At 37.6% G+C, this 20,049-nt stretch overlaps 1 protein-coding gene across 2 annotated transcripts in view; it reads left to right on the forward strand.

Annotated features, from left to right (window-relative positions):
* The window catches only part of PDSS2 (decaprenyl diphosphate synthase subunit 2), a 114,678-nt gene that overhangs the window by 37,750 nt on the left and 56,879 nt on the right, over positions 1 to 20,049 (forward strand). For both annotated transcript variants that reach the window (XM_071741225.1, XM_071741226.1), the window contains exon 2: positions 10,195 to 10,326. In XM_071741225.1, the coding sequence (XP_071597326.1) occupies positions 10,195 to 10,326 (132 nt within the window). The remainder of the gene's footprint in view (positions 1 to 10,194; positions 10,327 to 20,049) is intronic.

Here is a 20,049-nt window from a genome sequence, read left to right on the forward strand (position 1 = left end):
AATTTAATCCCTGTCAGATTCATATTTGTGGTTGTAATGTACCCTGCACGGCAAGTGCTGAGAAAACATGAAACGCTTTGCCAAAGAAATCTGACTGTATAGACTACAGTGACTTTATTGTTGAGAATCTTCATGTGTTTATGGAAAGAAAAAAAGGTACTAGTTAAGCATGTCTGAATTTTAAATTTTGTTGCTTGATTACCCAAGTTACTTAATAACTCCAATACATGAGACAGAGTAGTACAGCAGTTCTACTGATAAGCTGGCAAAGAAGCAAACATGACCAGTCTTAACCATCTGTTTATAATGCTATATAAAGAAGACCTTACTGGTTGCCATAGAAACCAGCATTTTCAAAACCACAAGTGTTTGCTTAAAATCTTAAGCCTTCTAAAATCTTGTCTTTCCTGAAGGAAAAAGAATAGAAAATCTTTAAAGTTTTCCAGTTGGGTTTTTTTTTTTTTTTTTTTCAGTGACTTCTCTGTAAATTCTTTGAGCATTTGTGCACTCTCTCTTGTTTCATGACTTCATAACTATAAAGCATTCCTCTGGTAATTTAAATGAGCTTACTCGGTGCTTAGCAGTGGTCCAGGAAAAGGGAGTAGGTCCTTGTGGTTCGTGATTACCTTTTTGAAAGGAGGTTTTCAGACAAACTTTCCTGGTTGTGATATTGTCACAGAGGAGCGAAAACTTAGAGAATTTGGGTGGAGGTCACATTGAAAATACTTCTAACCTGTGTGAACACCCAGATTCATCTTAATTATCAGTGTCAGCCACCTAGATCTCACGGAGAAGAGACTCTCTAGAATCAGTAATCTAGAGAAAAACTTAAAAATGAAGATTATATTGGTAAGAGTTATGGTCTGTGTTTGTCTGTATTCTCTACTATTGGCTTAAAACTGATTTTTTACTTGAAAGAAACCCATGAAAGGCCCTCAGTGTATAGTACTTAGGAGTATATATGTTTGTCATAGTGTCTGGAGGTACTAAGTTTTCTTCCCATTTATATATACTATTGCTGGCCTGCATTCTGTCCTAATTCTCCACTGTGTTTTAAGGTGTTTTTTCCACCACCAGTTTATGAAAGTCTTCTGCTGTGCATAGCCACTTATCTGCAACGGGTAGTGACAAATCTCTAGAGGCTTTAGAGGAGGAGCTGATTTTGGACTAATGGTGCTGGTTGATTTTCAACTTCTTGAAACAATATCTGTTTCTATTTAAAAGCAAGAATTGTATTTATAGGACTTCTAGTGTGTATTTGGCTTAAGCTACTTACTGTAAATGAAGACAATAAATTGAAGCACAGAATTTGGAACCTCGTTGTTTTTAAGGAATAAATATTTGTAATAATGTGAATAATGCAGATCATTTATGATCTTATTTAGAAAAATGGCTGAGCACAGATATTAAAATAACTTTTTATATCATTCTATAATGACTATATATTATCCTAAAATTTTCTCCTTTTATCCTTCATCCACTAGTAAAACATACTGTGAGCATTTTCAGTGTGAGTTGGACCTGTTTTGTTGTTGAATTTCCTTAGTAGAGTTTATTTAATACAAATTACATTTTTACAACAAACTTTACAATTACAATATTGGTGAAGTGACACTGGACCTCCAGAGGTGTCTGAATTCATTAGCCTTGTGAAGCTAATAATATTTCTGTCATTCGCAGAACTCTTAGAAAATATTTGTATTGCTTTCACTTTGCAGAATATTCCTGTGTCCAAGAGACCCTTTTTTAAAAAAGGTAGTCTTGTGCTTGAGTAGACTCGTTGATATTGGTTGGCAGTGGGGTCCTAGACCTCCCACAGAGTTTAAGTAAAGTAAATATTGATGGAGAAATCAGGCACACAAAAATTAGGCTTCTCTCTAAGTATTTGTGGTTAGAAAAGTAAGGGTGCCAGACCTGCGAGCTGCTGCTGGTCGGAGTAATTGCACTCAGACAGTAACTGCATTTTTTGGAATTAGCTTGCCTGCTGCCCACATCACATTCCAAGATCAAGTCGAAAACTGACCAGGAAAAACAGCAGAGACTGGCACTTGGTTTAAAAATACATTTGGTGGTTTGTTTGCTGTGTAATGTCTTCAGTGTCATCTTTAAGATACTCCTTTCTGCCCTGCCCTTACCACTCATGAGACTTCATAGACGGAGGGTAGAATTATTTAAAAACAAAAGTATATTGATAATTCATTTAAAAATGTTATTGAGATAAATGTCTGATTATAGTTGCACTTTATTTTTAAGTGGATTTTTTTCCGCATGTCTATAGTAGGCTGTTTTCAGATGTTAAATGACCATGCAACTTAAAACCAGCTCTTTTGAAACTTTTTTTTTAAACCATTGCTGTGTGTCGTTTCATTCAAGTGAAAAGGTTGGTTGTTCCGTTCTTCTTACCAAGCAAAACTTTTTCCTCTGTGTCCTCAGCTGGTCATAAGTTTTGCAGAAAAATGGGAGTTAGAATGTTTCTGTTGTTACTTTTTTAACAGCAATTCCTCCCATTGATCCTAGGGGATAACTTATCCTAAAAGAAGTAAATACCTCAAAAAACTTGTAAAGTAATACTGAAGTATGTAGCTGATCTTCATGTCAATAAAAAAATAATGTCTGCCTTTGGGAAAGCAAATAAACCTAGTAGCAGTGGATGTGTCTAAATGGGGTTCTACAAGCTCCAGGGGAACCATAATTTTAGTTTTGTTTTTTTTTTTTCTTTTGAGAAGTTGAAGGCTGTATTGGTTTCTTGAGAGCTGATGCACAATGAACTGCAAGTAACCAAGGCCAAGTATGAGTGTTTGTTTTGTACCTGCCCCACGACCTCTAGTTTCTTAAACTTCACCTTTATGATAAGATTTTATTTTTGTGGGATCTTGCCCATTTGAATCTCCACAACTTTATTTAACATTCAGACTTTTATAGTTTCCTAGAATAGGCCTTCTTTTTGTGATCATTCTGTGTTCAAAAAGTTGTTGGAATTTTCTTCTTGAAAGTGCTATAAGATGTGGGATATCTACTAAAGCCAGCAGAAACAGGTACATGTAGCAACTCCAGAAAGAGATCAGTCTCTCTTCTGATCTTGAAGGGTGCTCTGACTTTTCCTAGAAATCCTTCAAACAGTTATGTTGCAAATCTTTCTCTTGTGATAAATTAGTTCTGGAAATGCTTCAGTTGACCCCAAATTTTGTGCACCTCCTGCCGCTACAGGCATAGTTTCCTACACTCCCAATCCATGCAAAGATTGTGTTTAATAAGCAGTGGAGTGATAAAACTTTTCATGGAACTTCTTGCTCTTAGTTAAAAGATGTTTCTCCTTCTAAGCAAAATCCTGTGAAAACTAAAAAGGTTTTTTTTACTCTCATGGAGCCACTCAGGTTGGAAATGACCTTTGGAGCTTCTCCAAAAGCTTCGTGTAGGTATGGTCCTCAACCATCTTCCAAGATAAAACAGTGAAGATACTCTTTGTTATGTGTCTATTCAGTTTGTGAAGAATATATTTAATATTTTAAAGACATGTTATGTGAATTTCTGTGACGGTATAATACTGAATTTCATTTTTCATTCACAGTGTTTTAAGGGTATGGTTAGTGATCTTTCGTGACTCCCCAGATGAGTAGGTGTATGAGTCTTCATAAATGCAGAAAAAGCTACTCAAATCTATGAAGTTCTTTGCATCTCAAAGTGCTGCAGCATTTGTGTAACTAAGACCTTTTTTTGAGTCCAGTTTTTCACTGAAGGCCTGGGATGCAATTCATGAAGTGTTTTTAAGGCTAAGACTAGCCAAATGGAAGCACAGGTACAATATTGTCTGTATAAGTTATTAAAAAACTGTGACTATAGAGGTGCAGATGTGAAGCCATAGCTTTCAGGCAAGTACTGTCTCACTGGGCCACAAACACATGAGCAAGTTTCTTGGCTTAGGACTCTTGGCTTAGTCTTAACTATCCAAGTGTCATACCATTCAGTGTTTGGAGTTATTTAAAAGTTGCTTTGTATCATAAATGAAGGCCACACTACTAGTAAATTGTTTTTTAAATTTATTTTGGTTTTACTTCGGGTGAAGAGCCAGTGCAGATACATCCTCTGTCTTTTCTATACCAGAGTCCCCTCTGGTTTTCGTCTGTAAAATCTCATGTTTCCTTGGTTTAACAAAGCTAATGGTTTGAGACCTTCATTTGCCCGTAGGCAGGGAAAGCAGGAGTGCTGTTGAAAAAACCTTCCTTGCAACATGCCATAAAAGCACCTTCCCACAAAGTGGGGTGGGAACATCTATTTCCCTAAGCCTGGCCTGACCCATTACACAGCTTTGCTCATACCGAGTAAAAACCTTTAATTTTGAGACAGTCATGGAAGGGCTTCTATCCCAATCACAATCCTCTCTTTCAGGTAAGGAATTCCCACAACCCCAAAATTTGTTTTCTTTATGCAAAGCTATGTTTAGCTGTCCAAGCCCAGGAACAAGTTTCTGAAATGCATCTACAGGCTCCAGTGGGCTTTTGAGTTGAGGTGGCTTGTAGGAGCATCACTCCCTGGACATGGTAATCTTAAAGGTCTTTTCCAACTGTGACAGTTCTGTGATTCTGTCATTTCCTGTCAGCTGGATATTTAATTTGAATCCCCCACTGAGCTGTGCTCAAAACATGTCATGACTAAGCTGATTCCCCTGAGCAGATCTGACTGTGAACATTGAAATGGACCAGAGTTTTTAATGTGTTTTGAAGATACACCATACAGAATGGTATTTAATACATACTTTTGAATACAAACTTTTGAGTAGCAGATGAAAATAAGTAGCTACAGAATGCTGTTAGCATACACTAAATATACAAAATTGAATGCTCTGAGTACTTAAATACATGCATGTTTGAGTGATTATATGGTTATGTGGTGAATCTTAAGATTTAGATAAGTAGATCTATAATACAGTGGTTTAATATCCATTAAAAATTAGTATGTCAGAGAGTTTTCTCTTATTTACTTCTGACAAGTAATTAATAAAGCAAATTGGATAAAAGCCCTGAAGCTGGCAGAACTCTTGCATTTCTAATAAGGAAGCCGACAGTCTTGCCAAATATGCCTTACCTCTACTGCTAGATACAGAATTACCAGTTATAGTTAATCTTGAAAAAATTGGGTGATTGGTTTTTTTTTCAAATGAACCTACCCTGTATACTGTGAGCACATCCTGATAACCCTTCTGTATTGAACAAGATGGATGTTGCTTTCCTGAGATGTTACAGATTTAAAACTGCTTGTACTGTCACATCTGGGATTGTCAGTTTGAATAGAGTGGTTTCTTTTTCAGAACTGTTTGTGTTTCAGCCTAAAAATGGCTTGTGTTTTCTCTGTCCTAGGCTTATAAATCATCTTCATCAGCGTAATTGATTTTGGTTGAGTTACAGGCTTTCCCAGCTGCTTTTTATTAGAGCTGTGTGAACAGGTGATTTTTTTTTTTTTTCCCCCTTTCTCCTTTTTGGCTTCTGAAATGGAAAGGCAGAGGAATGGCTGATCGTGACCCCATATCTCTCTGGGTTCTCCTTACCCTTACAGCTAAACAGAGCCTGTGTCTGACATGAAACAAAATTATCTTGTCAGTGGGACACCTTTTATAAAGTGCACGGAAGGAAGGGCAAAATTGCCAGGAAGAGGTGAGGACAGTGACCTGTTCACTTCAGCCCCTTCTGGCAGGCTGGTGGCTGGAGCACACACCTGGACCATGGTGGAGGGGCTCTGGCTGCCCCCCGGGGGGAAACTGATGGACAGGCTGCAAATACAGCAGCTCTCAATTTGCTTCAGCCACAAGCAGAACATTTGGGATATGCTAAATACATTTGACTAAACATTTCACAGCCCCTCTTTTGACCCTTCTAGAATACCTTATCCCGTCTGTTTTGATTGGAAACTTGTGCTAGTGGTTAAATTTGAACTAGCACTGCTACCCATAAGTATGCTCTCTTCTGCTACACCCTCTTAGAGTAGTTTGACTTTTCCAGTTGCCTGTCCTTAAAGTATGTGTAATTGCTGTGTTTCCTCTCTATTGTTGAATTTCATAGTTTTAAGTTAATGAAAAAAGTGGTAAGAGCATTAGCTGGTTTTTGTCTCACACAAATAATTTAAAATCTTTGCTGCATTTAAAGAAGACTGCTCAAAAATATGAACAGTGTTTGCAACAAATAGTAGTTTTTTTATTATTATTATTTAATTAAAGTGTAAACTACTGATGGAGTTAAACCTGACAGTTACTGTAGGTTAATATTTTCACTGCAGAGTCTACTAATATGGCTGCACATGTCGAGAAATACAAAAGGCATTAAGTGAAATGCTCATGTTTGCTTGATTTATTCCCTGCAGCAGACGGCCTCTGGTAGCAGGAGGTGTAATTTGCAGCACATTATCTACCAGCCAGAGTCATCACCGGAGTGGGTGGTGTGGGTCTCCTGTGCCTGTACAGTGTCACACAGCGCATGTGTCAGAGCCAGCCACTTCTTCCCTCTGCTCCAAGATTAATTCTTTGTGAACGGTGTTCTGTATTTAAAACTGTGAACCTGCTAGTTTTCAAATGGGTTTTTCTGTCACACAGATAGTATCTAGAGTAAATGGGTTAGGGGTGTTTTGGGTTTGTGTGGGGTTTTTTTTTTGTTTATTTGGTTGGTTGGTGGTTTTTTTCCTTATAATTTTGTTTGTTTCCCTCTTAATTCCTAACATCTTGCAAAACTGAATTGTAGAAGTCTTTGACATATCTACCTTTTTTTTTTTTGAATGCAGTCCTCTGAGGATGAAGCACATTATTTGCAAGATACCCAGGGCAAGCAAAATTGTGCTAAAGTTTCTTTTTTGGTACCTTATGCATGTATTGTGGTGTGCAGCAGAGGTTTTCCAGAAGTCTCAGCTTGATGCATCTTTTTTTTGTGTTCACAATTTCACTTGGGTTGCTTCTAGTTCACTTTTTTCCCCTAGAGGCACCTGTCTCCTGCCACGGTACCCATCAAGACTAATTGCACCATCTGGAAGACTTTTGTGTAGCAGTTACTCGTGCAGAATATCTCTTGGGAGCTTAATTCAGAATGTGAATGTGACCCCGAAGCCATGTCAAGGAGCTGCAGTAGTTTCTAGCATCTAAAAGATGATCACCGGAGGCTTTATTTGTCTCAAGTCTAATGCTGTTTGCTTTACTGTGGGTATGTTACATGTCAGTAGCACACACAACTTGAGCCTTGTTTTGAATGGAATTGAACTTTGACTACTGGTTTGGTAATTTCTAGAAAAATTCTGTCTAAAATTGCATCCGAACCACATATAGCATACAAGCTATATGATTAGGTGTAGGAATGGCAGACATGTTGCTCCTTATTATTACACTATAATTTTTATGTCCTGTTCTCCCCCTCCGCCCCCCCCTCTCCTGCATCTGCATTTCTCATTGATAGTTTTCTGCTAAGAATGCAGGGCTTTCATTTCTAGCAGTGTAGCAGCCCCTCTGAACACTTGTTTTTCTTATTGCTATGAAAGGGAGTATTTTCAGCACAGGTAATTTTCTGCTTCTGTTCCTCAGCTAGTCTGACTCGGGTAAAAGCACTCTAGTGCTTTGCTTCTGGTGGTGTCTGTATAGGTAGAGGCTTATTTAAAAGCCAGTGCTTTATAATCCTGTCTTGATTAACTTTCTTCCTTGGTACTGCAATATCCTGTCCTTCAGTAAGCTGTAGAGCACTGAGCATGAAAACACCAAAGTGCTTTGATTGTTAAAAGTATCACCGTAATTTGCTGTATTTTGTGGTTTTGTTGTTTGGTTGTGGGGTTTGTTTTTTTAATTATTAATTTCTCATGAAATCCTGCATTGAGTAAGGCACTCTGATTTTTACACAAGTGGGGAAAAAGGTGATTTTTTCCTTAAACCACTTTTCTTTTAAAATTATGGAATTGTAAATAGTGTTGAGGAAATAAATTTTAATTTAACTGCATCATCTGTGTAATTTGTGTGCTTGTGAGTAATGTGGTCGACTAAAGTTCAAGCCACAGAAGTGCTTATTCCACCACAAACAATTATGAATTCTCTACACAGGATACATACACGCTATATATTTATTATTCATCATATGTATCTTCTGTTTTTTCCTGGGTAGTTAAATGTTCATTGTGGCTCTGACTTTAGAAATCTGTAGAGCTTTAAGTGTTTAACTGTTTTGGCTGCATTCTGTTAACTGTATATTGGAACCTGGTAAGAAAAGTTATTTCTGTGAGAATAAAAATAAGTGAGCTATAAATTCACAGAATACTGGTGGCAAGTAGCTGTCCCCTCCCCTCCAAAATCCTGTGTATACTCTTATTGACACATACACCCTTCTCAGCAAAAGGTTTTTTGTTTTGGAGGGTTACAAGTTGATAGGGTTGTCAGGACCACCATCTCAATAGACCTGTCCTTTCATTTGGTCTCCTACACTTGGTAAGTAAAATAAAGGTGGATGTTTTAGGGCTGCAGCATGTGCCCTCTGGAAAAGATTTGAGCTGTGCAACCTTTCTTGGGTTTGGGTGGTTGGGAAATACTGCAGACTGGTCTACAAAATAAATCATTGTCTGCTGCCAGACAGTTATTCAGTATCTTCTTTTCAGTGTTTTGTTTTGTTCAGGGGTTGTTTTACTTGTGTTTTTTTTTTAAAGGATCTTTGAGGATGGAAGAATTCAGAGCTGATGCCTCTGTGGCATGGGCTTCTCCTCAGGAAGTTATGTTTGCATCTCGTGCTCAAGTCTGTGCTGAATGTCTTCCTCTAAAATACTGATTACCCATGTTCTCCTAATTTTCAGTAACTTTTAAATTGTTTTATTATAAGATAAGTTAGCAAAATAACGTGTTAATTGCTATTTGCATTTTACTGCTCTGTTAAGAGAGACTAACATTTAACTGCATTGTTACAGATTGATAGCTAGTGCTTGCTTTTGGCTAAATTTCAGGTTTGACTGTACAAGTTTGGTATCCCCTTGATTCTTAAAACTTCAGCTTAATTGAACCAAACTCTTACTGTCTGAGGCCATACATACTTGGTCTCTCTTTTGGATATTTAGCAGAAATTGATACCTTCTTTAACACACCAGCTACCCATGTTGCTGAAGAGTGTAGTAGTAGTAGTAGTAGTAGTAGAGTAGTTGAGTGTAGTAGTGCTGCCCACCCCTAACTTGTCCCGAATGCACCAGCCCATTACTCTACCAGTGAAGGAAATGGGATGTGAGCATATTAGAAAGACACAGAACAAAAATCTATGGCCTTGTTTGGCTCACCAGAGCTGAAACTGTTGTTGAAAGCCATACAGGTCATACTGGCTGCCTCTTATCTTAATTGCTAGTGGCATTTGTAGGCTGTAGCAGCATGGAGTGTGAGCTCAAAGGAGAGCATCAGACTGGAGTCAGTTCAGGTGTGAGGGTCAAGCTCAGTAGCTGTCTAGCACCAACCAATAGGGTGGACTCTCATTCTTCTCCTAGGGCATTTTGAGACATGTAGTTTCCCCATCACTGTAGGAAAGGTTGTAAAGACTCAAAAAAAGAAGTCAGAATTTTTTTGTGGTAGCACAAGACCTTTCACACACAAGGGTGCTATTTAAAATATTTTTTTTTATGTTTACATGTCTATGTAAATGAAATAGTATGCTGAAGATCTTCTTGTATTGTGAGGTGGTGTAAATGTAGTGAAAAAATCCAAATGAAGCTTTAGGTTGCATACCCTGTTTTCTTTATTCAAATATATGTCCAAGATCAACATCTTGAGATTTTCATCCAGATTTTCATTCAGGTGTTTTAAGGAGAGTTCTGGTTTGATTTATTTCGGTTAGCAGGACTAAAATTGTACTCTGGAATAAAATGAGTTTTGGCTTTTTTGTGTACTTCGGACACCAAACTAAAGCTCTGATGTTCCGATTACGTTAGATTACATTGAGTTATTCTCAAGTACTTATTTTCTGCCATGACATGGAATGCAGGACATACACTGCTCTTTGGAAATACATAAGATTTCATCTTGAATACTTGCTCTTCTGTGCAATAGTAGTTCATTGTAAGTGTCAGGTAAAGGATGACAAAAGATCATGACTAACAATTGCAGCTCATTTCAACGCAAATGTGAATATTAAAGACTTGGGAAAATGATGACCAGTGAAAATGAATTGTGAAAGCATTCTTTTTTTTTTTTTTTTTTCTCCCTTTTTACAGGCGTTTTGTGTATGATAGCCGAAATAATTTACAGATGAGAGGTTTGGTCATATTACTGATTTCCAAAGCTGCTGGACCTGGCACAGAAGAACTGTCTTTCCAGCACAACATGGTCAGTGGAATTTATTCCAGGTATGTAGTTACTTTCTTTAGCAAGATAAACCAAGGTATGTTTGATGGGCGACTTTAGGGTTGTATCAAAGCATCTTAATTTGCTTGCTCAGCTCTTCTGAAAAGTTAGTACTTAACAAATTACAGAACTTTGTTCCTCAGTGTTATAAGTTTTCCAGTGATGAAAACCATTTCCAGTTCCTTGTGTAGCTTTTACACACCTGGATCTTAATTATGGCTTTAGGCACAACCGAATTAAAATCATTTAGGTCAGGATAGTTACATGAAAGTTTACATTGAGAGATACCTGGAATAAAAGAGTAAATATGCTAGAAAATACTTCTTAAAGATTATATGCATTTTGAGTAACTTGGGTGTTACTCAGGTACACCTGCTTACTAGAAGTGTCAGAGCAAGGTTACCAGTGTTGTGCATTACCAATTGGTTTCACTGAGCTATAGTTCCTATGAAGGATACTTTCCCGTGAAACAGCCACATGCCACTGCAAAATTACTGAGCCTATCTTTAAGGTTCCTCAGGTTCTCACTTGATAATTCAGCTTCATCAAGTTCCTGAATATTTTTAAAGTATTTAAACTAAATTAGTTAATACCAGTAACAATAGCATAGCAAAGAAGTGGTTGCTCTCCTTTATATATTTGACAGTTAACTATTCCACTGAAGTTAGATCTGGTTTAAAAACTGTAAAATTTGAATTTTTAAATCCTTTTGAAAAATTGTGGGTGTCGTTTGGCTGAGGGAACAGACTGCCATATTTTCAGTTAATTATGTTACTGCCCGCTGTGTTGTATTAAAGGAAGACACACAAACTTACTGACATGGTTTGTATTCTGAATTGGTTTAGATGTGTAGAAATAGCATTGTAAAATGAAAAAAACCAAACAAATCAAGATATTAAATGTACGTAGTATCTTAAAATATCAGAGAAGGAGAATGTCTATGAATGAATACAGGCAGAAATGGCAATAAGTAAGAGAAAAGACAAAGCTTTAGAAGAGGCTTGTTCTGGAGGCCTGTGCTGTCCCTTTAGCTATTGAATTCTGTTCTTGTTTTGTTTTGTCCTCAAGCTCCCCTTAGGGTTGTGAAAGTTTTGTATTTATATGCAAATGGTGCTTTATGAAAGCATAATTCTAGTTAGTTAATTATGGCACAGGAGGTATATCAGTTTGTTTTGTAAATGATTTAAAAAGTTTACATTAAGTATGCCTCATAAAAGGAAAGAAGACGGGTTATTGTTTGATAACTAAGTTCTTGAGTATGATGATTCTGACCAGGGAGGTAACATTTGAGCCTTTAAAGCTGCCATTGGGAAGGTGACTAGTGGAAGTATTCATTAAGGAGCAAATAAGACCTTGAATTAATAATGAGCCAGTTGGTGTAAATGGACATCATTGGAACTATGCCAGTTCAACCAGCTGAAAATCTAGCCTAGTAATCTAAGTTTGAGCAAGTCAATAGCCATTATAATATCTAGTTCAGAGTTAACAGAAGTACTCCTAAAATGAAGCAGTTTTGAATACGCCCACACAGGTTCATTTAAGGTTCATTACTGTCTGCAAAAGTGATAACTATGGAGTTGTTAATTTAAATGGATTTTCAATGACTCTTTTAAGTCTGTAGTATGGTGTGCAGATGAGCAAACCGATGCACACTAGAAGAACACAAATGCATTGTTTTATTTTATTCCATAGTGGCCAGTTCTTGCCTTCCACTCAAGTCACTGTGGGCTTTTTCTTTGACTTCAGACTCCTTTATTTAAGGTGTTTTTCCAAATACACTCTTTGATGTGGGTCTAATTTCTGATTTTGATTTCTCCTTTATACAGTAAAGCTAAGAGACCAGGCAGAAGGTAAAATTGTGATCTTAAAGGGCTTTTGTATTGTTCTGTTTATCACAAGTACTGTTTTACAAACTGCTTTCTCTTGAAGAGCAAAAGGACATTTTTACCATTAGTATCTTCTGTCTGCTATCTTGGTTACAGTGTAATTATATATGGTTTGTATATTAGATATACATACCAAAGGCAAAATATATCAGCCAGTGATATAAAGTGAAGAAGTACGCTTCATCCTTTATTGCTCATGAATGTCTCCAGCTTTGGAAAGTATTTTCTGGAAGAAGATTCTTCCAGATTTTCAGATCAGCTGTAGATCATACAACTCTTTTTGTTGCCATGCCATGTAATTACTTCATCTTTATATATAATATTTTGCTGGAAATATTATTTCTGGCACTGTAATGAGCATCTTCACTGCCTGATAGTTACGTGCTGTGAACATTATATAGTGGACTGTTAGTTGGGATACGGCTCACTTCATTTTAGGATACTTAGTAGTGATTAATTAATTGCATTCCTGAAATCCAAGCATGAGCTAAATTGTTCCAGTACTTGTCAGTGATTGTACTAGCTCAGTCTTTCTTTTCCCAGTGTTTTCTTTGGAACCAGCTCCTGTGCTCTCTTCAAATGCTCAGTCCCACAGTGGATAGCCTGGTTACTTCAGTCCTCAATATCTGGTACTACACTAAATATAAAATCTGGGACCAGGAAGATTTAACAGTACTATAATCATTTAACTTGGAAAACCATGAAAACAAATGGTGGACGTCTTCATCCTGGAATTTGGCATGTTCTGCATAATCTCTTCTTGTTTCATATACTTGAATAACACTATAAGAAAGCAGGTCAATTAACTGTAATTAAAACAGAGACACTGAGAACTGAATTTGGAATATCCAAAAAATATTTTTTAGCCTATTCTCCTGTTGTCTAGATAGGGGGAACAGTTTGTGGGACAGTTGACCTGAGTGTATAAAAATAGAGTAGCTAGCTGCCTAGCTGGCATCTGTTTTTTTTTCTGGTATACAATGGAACAAAACTGATGACTGCTACCAGAAAACAATCTTTTTTGGAATAATGAGGATTACAATTTAGGTAGTTACAGTAACAAGGCTAGTGCAGTTATATGGTGCTGCCTCTGGCTGGTGTTGGCTCCAGCTTTAGCACTTCATAATTTGCAGGACACATTGATTCCCCTGCATCAAGCGGGGAGCTCAGGGGTCATTGTGTGCAGGGGTATTGTAGTAATTGCTGGTTGCCTTATGAGCCATGCAGAAGATAAGGGGGGAAGTGTAATGAAAGTCTGCTTGGCATGCTCTGCTCTGCACAACTACCTCCCTGCCATGCTGCCAGCAACCTGACTTTATTCCTGTTGGCTGGGAAAATGAACTGGCTTTACTTCCAGCTCAGCACCAGTGATCCCAAAAGAGGATGAAGAGGAAAAGTAGCGGGATGATAAACAGCTCCGTTTCAGCTGCTGGACAGATTTCCTGAAGTTGAGACTTTCTCCTGGCCTCTTGGCCTTTGGGAAAATATTTCCTTGGCTTCAGAAGCATTGCAAATATAATGATGAAGTGCAGTGCTCACTACAGAGTATGCAAGCAGTATCATGTAAGGGTTGATGTCATTGCCTTTACTCAAGCAAAGCATGCATCCCATATTCCCTTGGAACTCCTCCTTACTCTCATGCTGAAGGGAAAGCAAAATGCACATTTGGGTTTAGACAGAATGTAAGTAATGGTAATTTATCATGCTAATAGTATCAGACAACACCTTAGGTGTGGCACAGGAGCCTAGACCTTCTCAAGAGCTTTGAGACATGTTTCCATACTTGAGTTTGACACTCCCCTCCATTGCCTTCTTTTAGAGCAAAACTCAGTTGGATGCAGCTTGCTATTTGGTGTTTGTGGGTTGTTTGTTTGGTTTTGGCTTTTTGTTTTGGTTTTTGTGGGGTTTTTTGTTTGTTTGGTGTTTTTTGTTTCTGTTTGTTTGTTTTTTGTTTTGGTTTGGTTTACTTTGCTGTTGGAAGGAAGGTTTTTAAATCAAACTCCGGGATCATATGGTTTTCTGAACACTTCCAGCTTTATGCTTCATTGTTGGAGCTGGATTCTCACAGTTGAAGGTACGAAGACTGGCTTGGGTCCTCTCACTAAGCAGTCAAAGAGATTTTTTTCAGTTCATGTCTGCCATTACATTACTCACTGGGGTCTGGGTACTGAGGAGTCTCCTTGGCTTTATATTTAGCAGTGATTTCCTAACAGCCTCTATATTGGAGCTTAAAATACAAGTGACACCAAAGAACAAACTTATGCCATCTCTTTAGACCTCTATATCCTTGGCTGAAATACAGCATCTCTCATTTTCTGCATTATTTTCTTCTGTCTCATGTTCTGCTTTTTTTTTTTTTTTTTTTTTTGGGCCAGTTTCAAAAATAACCTCTAGTACTGACATCCATGTTGTACTCTGCTTCAGTCAGCTCTGCTGATTTCCTTGAATGCTTGTCAGAAGTTTAAAGAAAAAATAATCATTTTTTCAGTCACATTGGCTGTGCATTCACAGTGGTGTATTCCATAGTAATTGACAAGACCTTTTTTCTTTTTTTTTTTTTTTTTTCTCTACCATATTCAGCAACTGTGTGACTATGTGTATGCTGTGTGGAATATAGGAAGTGCTATTTCAGATCTGTACTTAATTTCACTTAATTTCCTTCTCCTGGATTCCAAAGAGCTTTACTCCATCTTCAGAGAAAGTTCAGTCTTCCATTATGATCCTCCTAGGATGGAGCTGGTAGTGTTGATAGGACATTTGTATTGATAGTACAGGATAATTCAAGTTGGAAGGGACCTCAGGAGGTTTGTAGACCAACCTCCTTCAAACTCAAAGAATCAGCAGTGAGGTCAGATTCATCTGCCTTCCTTGAAGGCATCATGAAGGCATGATAGTGAGGTCTTTCAAGAATATAGTTGTGTTCACAAGATGATAATCAAAATGCATTTTAAACAGAGGAGAGAACTTTCTACCCCCTGCCTTTAGCCTCATTTTCTGTGTGTAATGCTGCAACTGGTTGCAACCTACATATTCATAAATGCACAAGAAGCCACACAGATGCTGGCATAATCTAACCTGTTAGTGTCACTTGGGAGCTGAAATACCCAAGGAACTTTCCATCCCAAGGATTTCTGAATTAGTAACATGGGCTGTATTAAGGTCTACTATGAGAACACAAGCACAAAAGGTCTTGCCTGTCTTAGGGGTATGCCACCAAAAGTTGTTGTGTGTTAGTAGGGACACGAGGAATCTTTTCCATTTCTCATAGGTGACAGCTCACCATCTGCAGCTCTATGTGTTGTTTCTCCAAACCCTATGCCATGGCAGGCATAACAGAGCTGATGCTGTGCTTGTTAGAGCAGTCTTTAATTGTTGTATGCATGAAAGGCAATCTGGCTGCCTCCAGGGAGTTGAAGCTGTGTGAATGATGATCCTTGGACAACTTCAGTCTGTTAAGGTAAATATGGACTAGTGCAGTCAAAAGTATAAAGCCTATTTAGTGGTTATAGTATGCTTTTGAAACTTGCAGTCTGCACAAGTTTACACAAATGGACATGCTTATTGACTTGACTTCTGCATGTGCCCTGGGCTTCTGTCCTGGGACTTTCTGGTTGAGAGGGATCTGAAATGGCAATACTCTGCTTTGTGTGTTTATTGTAATAGAGTATGGGGTGTGAGCACATCTCTAGAGGTTAAGAAAATGTAAAAGGTGTTCCAGTTCAAGTGATGAACAGAATAAATGCTCCATGAGAATGTGCACCTTGGGCTCTATATTTCCTGAGAGCTCCAGTTATTGGCAAGCAGCCTCTGTCCTCTCTTTGTGAGTGCAGCCAAACTGCTGTGATATTATAATGCTGGTTCTGACTGAGAAGTCTGTCACATCTTCAGCTGGAGCAGATGACTGCAGCAGCAAAAGGCTGCCTTCTGGTTTAGGAACAGGTAAATATCACTCTACCAGAGAAGGTCTTTTACTGTATAAGCTGTATCTATACTTGTTCAGCTCACCATTAAAGCTTTGCCAGCAAATACTTTCTACACTAGGCAAACTTTAAGGTGTCTATAATTATTCATAACTGTTTAAATGCTTTCCAACTGAAAGGTGCCTCCACATAAATCTCTACTTGATTAATTAACAGCTCTATGTGAAGAAATCAGATACTCTCCCTTTAAAAGGAAGAAAGGAAAATCAAATCCATTACAAAGCCTCCTGACTAATAAGCCATGGCAAACATGAATAAATTTGATGAAGGTGAGATTAATTGTATTGTTACAGTGTAAATGGTGGCTAAAGGTTGCCTTGACCTGCTTCCTACTAAATATTAGAAAAGCCTTCTTTTCTACATGGCATGAGTAGGTTTGTCTGCAAACAAATTCTGTTTGAGAGTTAATGTAAAAGACAAAACTCAAATGGAATAATATCAAGGAATGACCATGTAAGTGATGATTTTGGTGCACACAAGAATACAGAGAGAATGAGTGTGTGATTTCTTACCTCACATTCAGTTCTTGCCCTTCTTTCAGTTTCTGTACTTTGAACTATGTAGTGTATTCATTTGGGAGGCTGGATTTGACTGTTTCTTACCTTCACCTTTGAAGCAGTTAAATGTTTCCTAACTTTTTAATGGACTCCTGTCATATGAAGAGTACTTCTGTATTTGTAAAGTTTGTTGTTTCTTTTTTTGTTTGTTTGTTCATTTGTTTTTCACTTTACTACTTGTCTAAGATTACTAGTAATGGAAAATTAAATTTGATTTCCCCTGACCTGGTGCAATGCAGAGGAAGTGACTGAACCATCATTTGGGAGACTTCATGCTGCATTGCACCTATCCCCATTAATGATGTAAATCAAGGTAGAATGTGGTTAAACAAAATAAAAATCAAGACATGAGAAAGATGTAGTAAGACCAATAGTGTATGTAGGAACTCAAAACTCAAAGGCAGAACATTTTTTCTTTTGTCTAGTGTAAATATTCAAACTGGGAGTTTTAGTGCAGAATAGCTGTTGCACTTTAAATTCAGTCTGGCTTATTGCACACAAGCCCTGGGTCTCAGCTGCAGATATTGCAGAGATTAATCTTATTAATGAAACTGCTAATTGGTATTTGACTTCTAATTATAGTAACAATAGGCCATAACAATCAATCCTCACCTTTGCTGGGGCACATTAGGACTCTTTATCATGAAAGTGATTTCCTTTGGGAATTACTGTTCTTATTCCTATCCTCTGGAAGGCTGGCTTTCAGCAAAGGTGCAGTATCCCAAGCAGCATCTACTTTGAAAGCTTAGCAAATTAACTGGTAGAGAAAATGCGTGGTCCTAAATTATTCAATATCTAAGTACATTAGGAAGTATGATGCTCCTGACAAAAGAAAAAATTTTGAAAGATAATGGGAGAAGTATCTTAAAATATGAGCAGTATAAGGAGTGGTATCTTTTATAATCACCAAGAAGTGCATAATTTTGTTTCCCAATCCTTGGTAGTTTTCTCTTAGCTTTTAATGAGAGGAAATCTAAGCAATGATTCTAAATTATTCTATTTAGTTTTTGCTCTTCAGGATAAATCCTGTGAGATACTTCATCTCATTTACAAGATGAGTCTCAGGAGATGAAAAACACATACAACTTGATTATGTATTCCTATTGATCATCTTCCACCCACAACAATAAAAATCAACTCTAAATACAAATCTAACAACATTACTAATTCATCACAACCAGTACTTTTCTTCATTAACTTCTTTATTGTTTTCAGCGTACACAGCATGTGCAAATACAGCAATTATGTGTTGGATAAGAAAAGGTCCTCTCCCTGTGCTGTAGAATAAATCAAAAAACACTGGATTGAAGCTAATTTTACAGGGGTATGGACACAAATCTTCAAAGTAAGTCTGTTCAGCACTAGATAACTGAGCAAGGTGAACTTGGTATGTACATTACAAAGGTTTTTTTGTTTTGCTTTTTAAAAATGAAGTAATTTTTTCAGTCCTGTAGTCAGTGCAGTAGGGAATGGTTTACCGTGGAGAAACCATGGAGCTGCCTGTTCTCTGTATGACTGTCCAGCCCATCCTTTCCCTGTGGAGCTTCCTTATCCCACCTCTAGTGAAGTCAGTACTGGACTGCCACAATGTGTGGTGTAGCATACAAAACTAGAGCAGAAATGATGAAATTCTGGAGCAGCTGTAGGAGCAAAAAAAGTCCTGCCTTTATCCTAGTGGAACTTTTCAAACCAAGGCCAGATGACCCCTGGGTCACCAGACCTACGACAGCCCACCTGTGGCATGACAGCTCCGTGCACCAGGGTGCTTTGCTGGAGCTGTTTTTTGGTGGTTTGCTGTAAAATCTTCCCCTTGCAATTAATTTCTTCTTGAGAACTCTCACATTTTCTTTTCAAAAAGTAGTGTTTGTGAAGGGAAATTTCCAGCTGTCACCTCAGTGCAGTCCCATGCTGTGATGAAAACACAAAACAAATCTGAGGACTGCTTATCCCTCAGAACTATGATGTCAATGTGACCAATTGCTTCACAGCAAGTTCTTAAGTAACTACATTTACGTAATTTATTTGTCCTACAGTCCCAAGATATCTCCCATGCTTTCCCATCTGCTGGAGCACCAGCTGTCCTCTTCCCAGGCACAACCTATTAACTTCTTCCTTGACAAATCTTACAATGCAATTATGCAGTTTCAATACAAATTTCTGCAATACTTGTAGTACAGCAAAGTTAAGTATTACCAGGCTAACTGTGCCAATTAATTTATTTTCTTAATATGATTCAGCCAGTGCTCTGATATAACTGAAGATAATTACGAAATTTTTCATTTGCTGGGATGGAGTTGAGGAGGTCTTTATTATGCTCTTCAAGTATATGTGTATAAAAATACTTACTGATCTTTGGCATATTTGTATATGTATGTGAAATATGTTGTTTCTGTGGTGGTAACAGATTGTTTTGGGGTTGTGTAAATAAGAGTGCTTGACTGCTACTGAACAATGCCCTCCCAGCTCAGAAGGTATCCTTTTTTGCTTAGAGTTCATGAGACTATGTAAAGACTATGAATATTCGTTTCCTTCCACTTGACATAATGGCCCATTCTGGACCCCGATCACATAATACATTAAGTGAATGAATTTTTTTATCACTTCACTGGTATCTGGCCTTTAACTTTCAGTAGACTTTCATGTGGAATTTGACAGCTCTGAGGTGCTTTTAAAGCAAACAATAATAATAATTTTTTTTAAGTAGCTTATTGATTTGTAGTAGACAGGGCATTCTGTTGTTGGGCAGATAAGTTGGTTATTTTTAATATATTCCAATATAAAGTTGGGCATGTGAGTACACACGGGTAGCAGGTAAGCAGGGAAAATACAAGGAAAGAGAGAAGTTGCCACTTATTTTAGTGCTATAGCCAGAACTGTTCAAGGTAATAAGAAATGGCATTATTTGGCATTAAAACCAGAAAGAGAGGCAAAATTGCCTAAGAACAGTTTTTGGTTTGGTTTGGTTTGGCTTTTTAGGGAGGGGCAGGGGAGATACAGTTTGGTTGTTGTTCTTGTGTTGGTTTGTTTTCTTTTGGAAGCTAAGGATAAATAATTTTAAGTTAAATTCTAGTTAAGAATGTAAAATCAAAAATTGTTTATTGCAGAAACTGAATTTCCTTCAGGAGGTGACAGGGAATTCCATTTAGGGTTCTATTTAATGCAGGAGTGGAAGAGATCATTGATAAAAATTATTTGTCTTTGCAGAAATATTTTTAATGGACATGTTATTTCAATAAATTGGAATGGGCATTATTAGCCCATTCCATATTATCCATATTGTTGTGTTTCACCTTGGCTGTTAG

This window comes from Heliangelus exortis, chromosome 3 (genome assembly GCF_036169615.1).
Source record: "Heliangelus exortis chromosome 3, bHelExo1.hap1, whole genome shotgun sequence".
Taxonomy (NCBI): Eukaryota; Metazoa; Chordata; class Aves; order Apodiformes; family Trochilidae; genus Heliangelus; species Heliangelus exortis.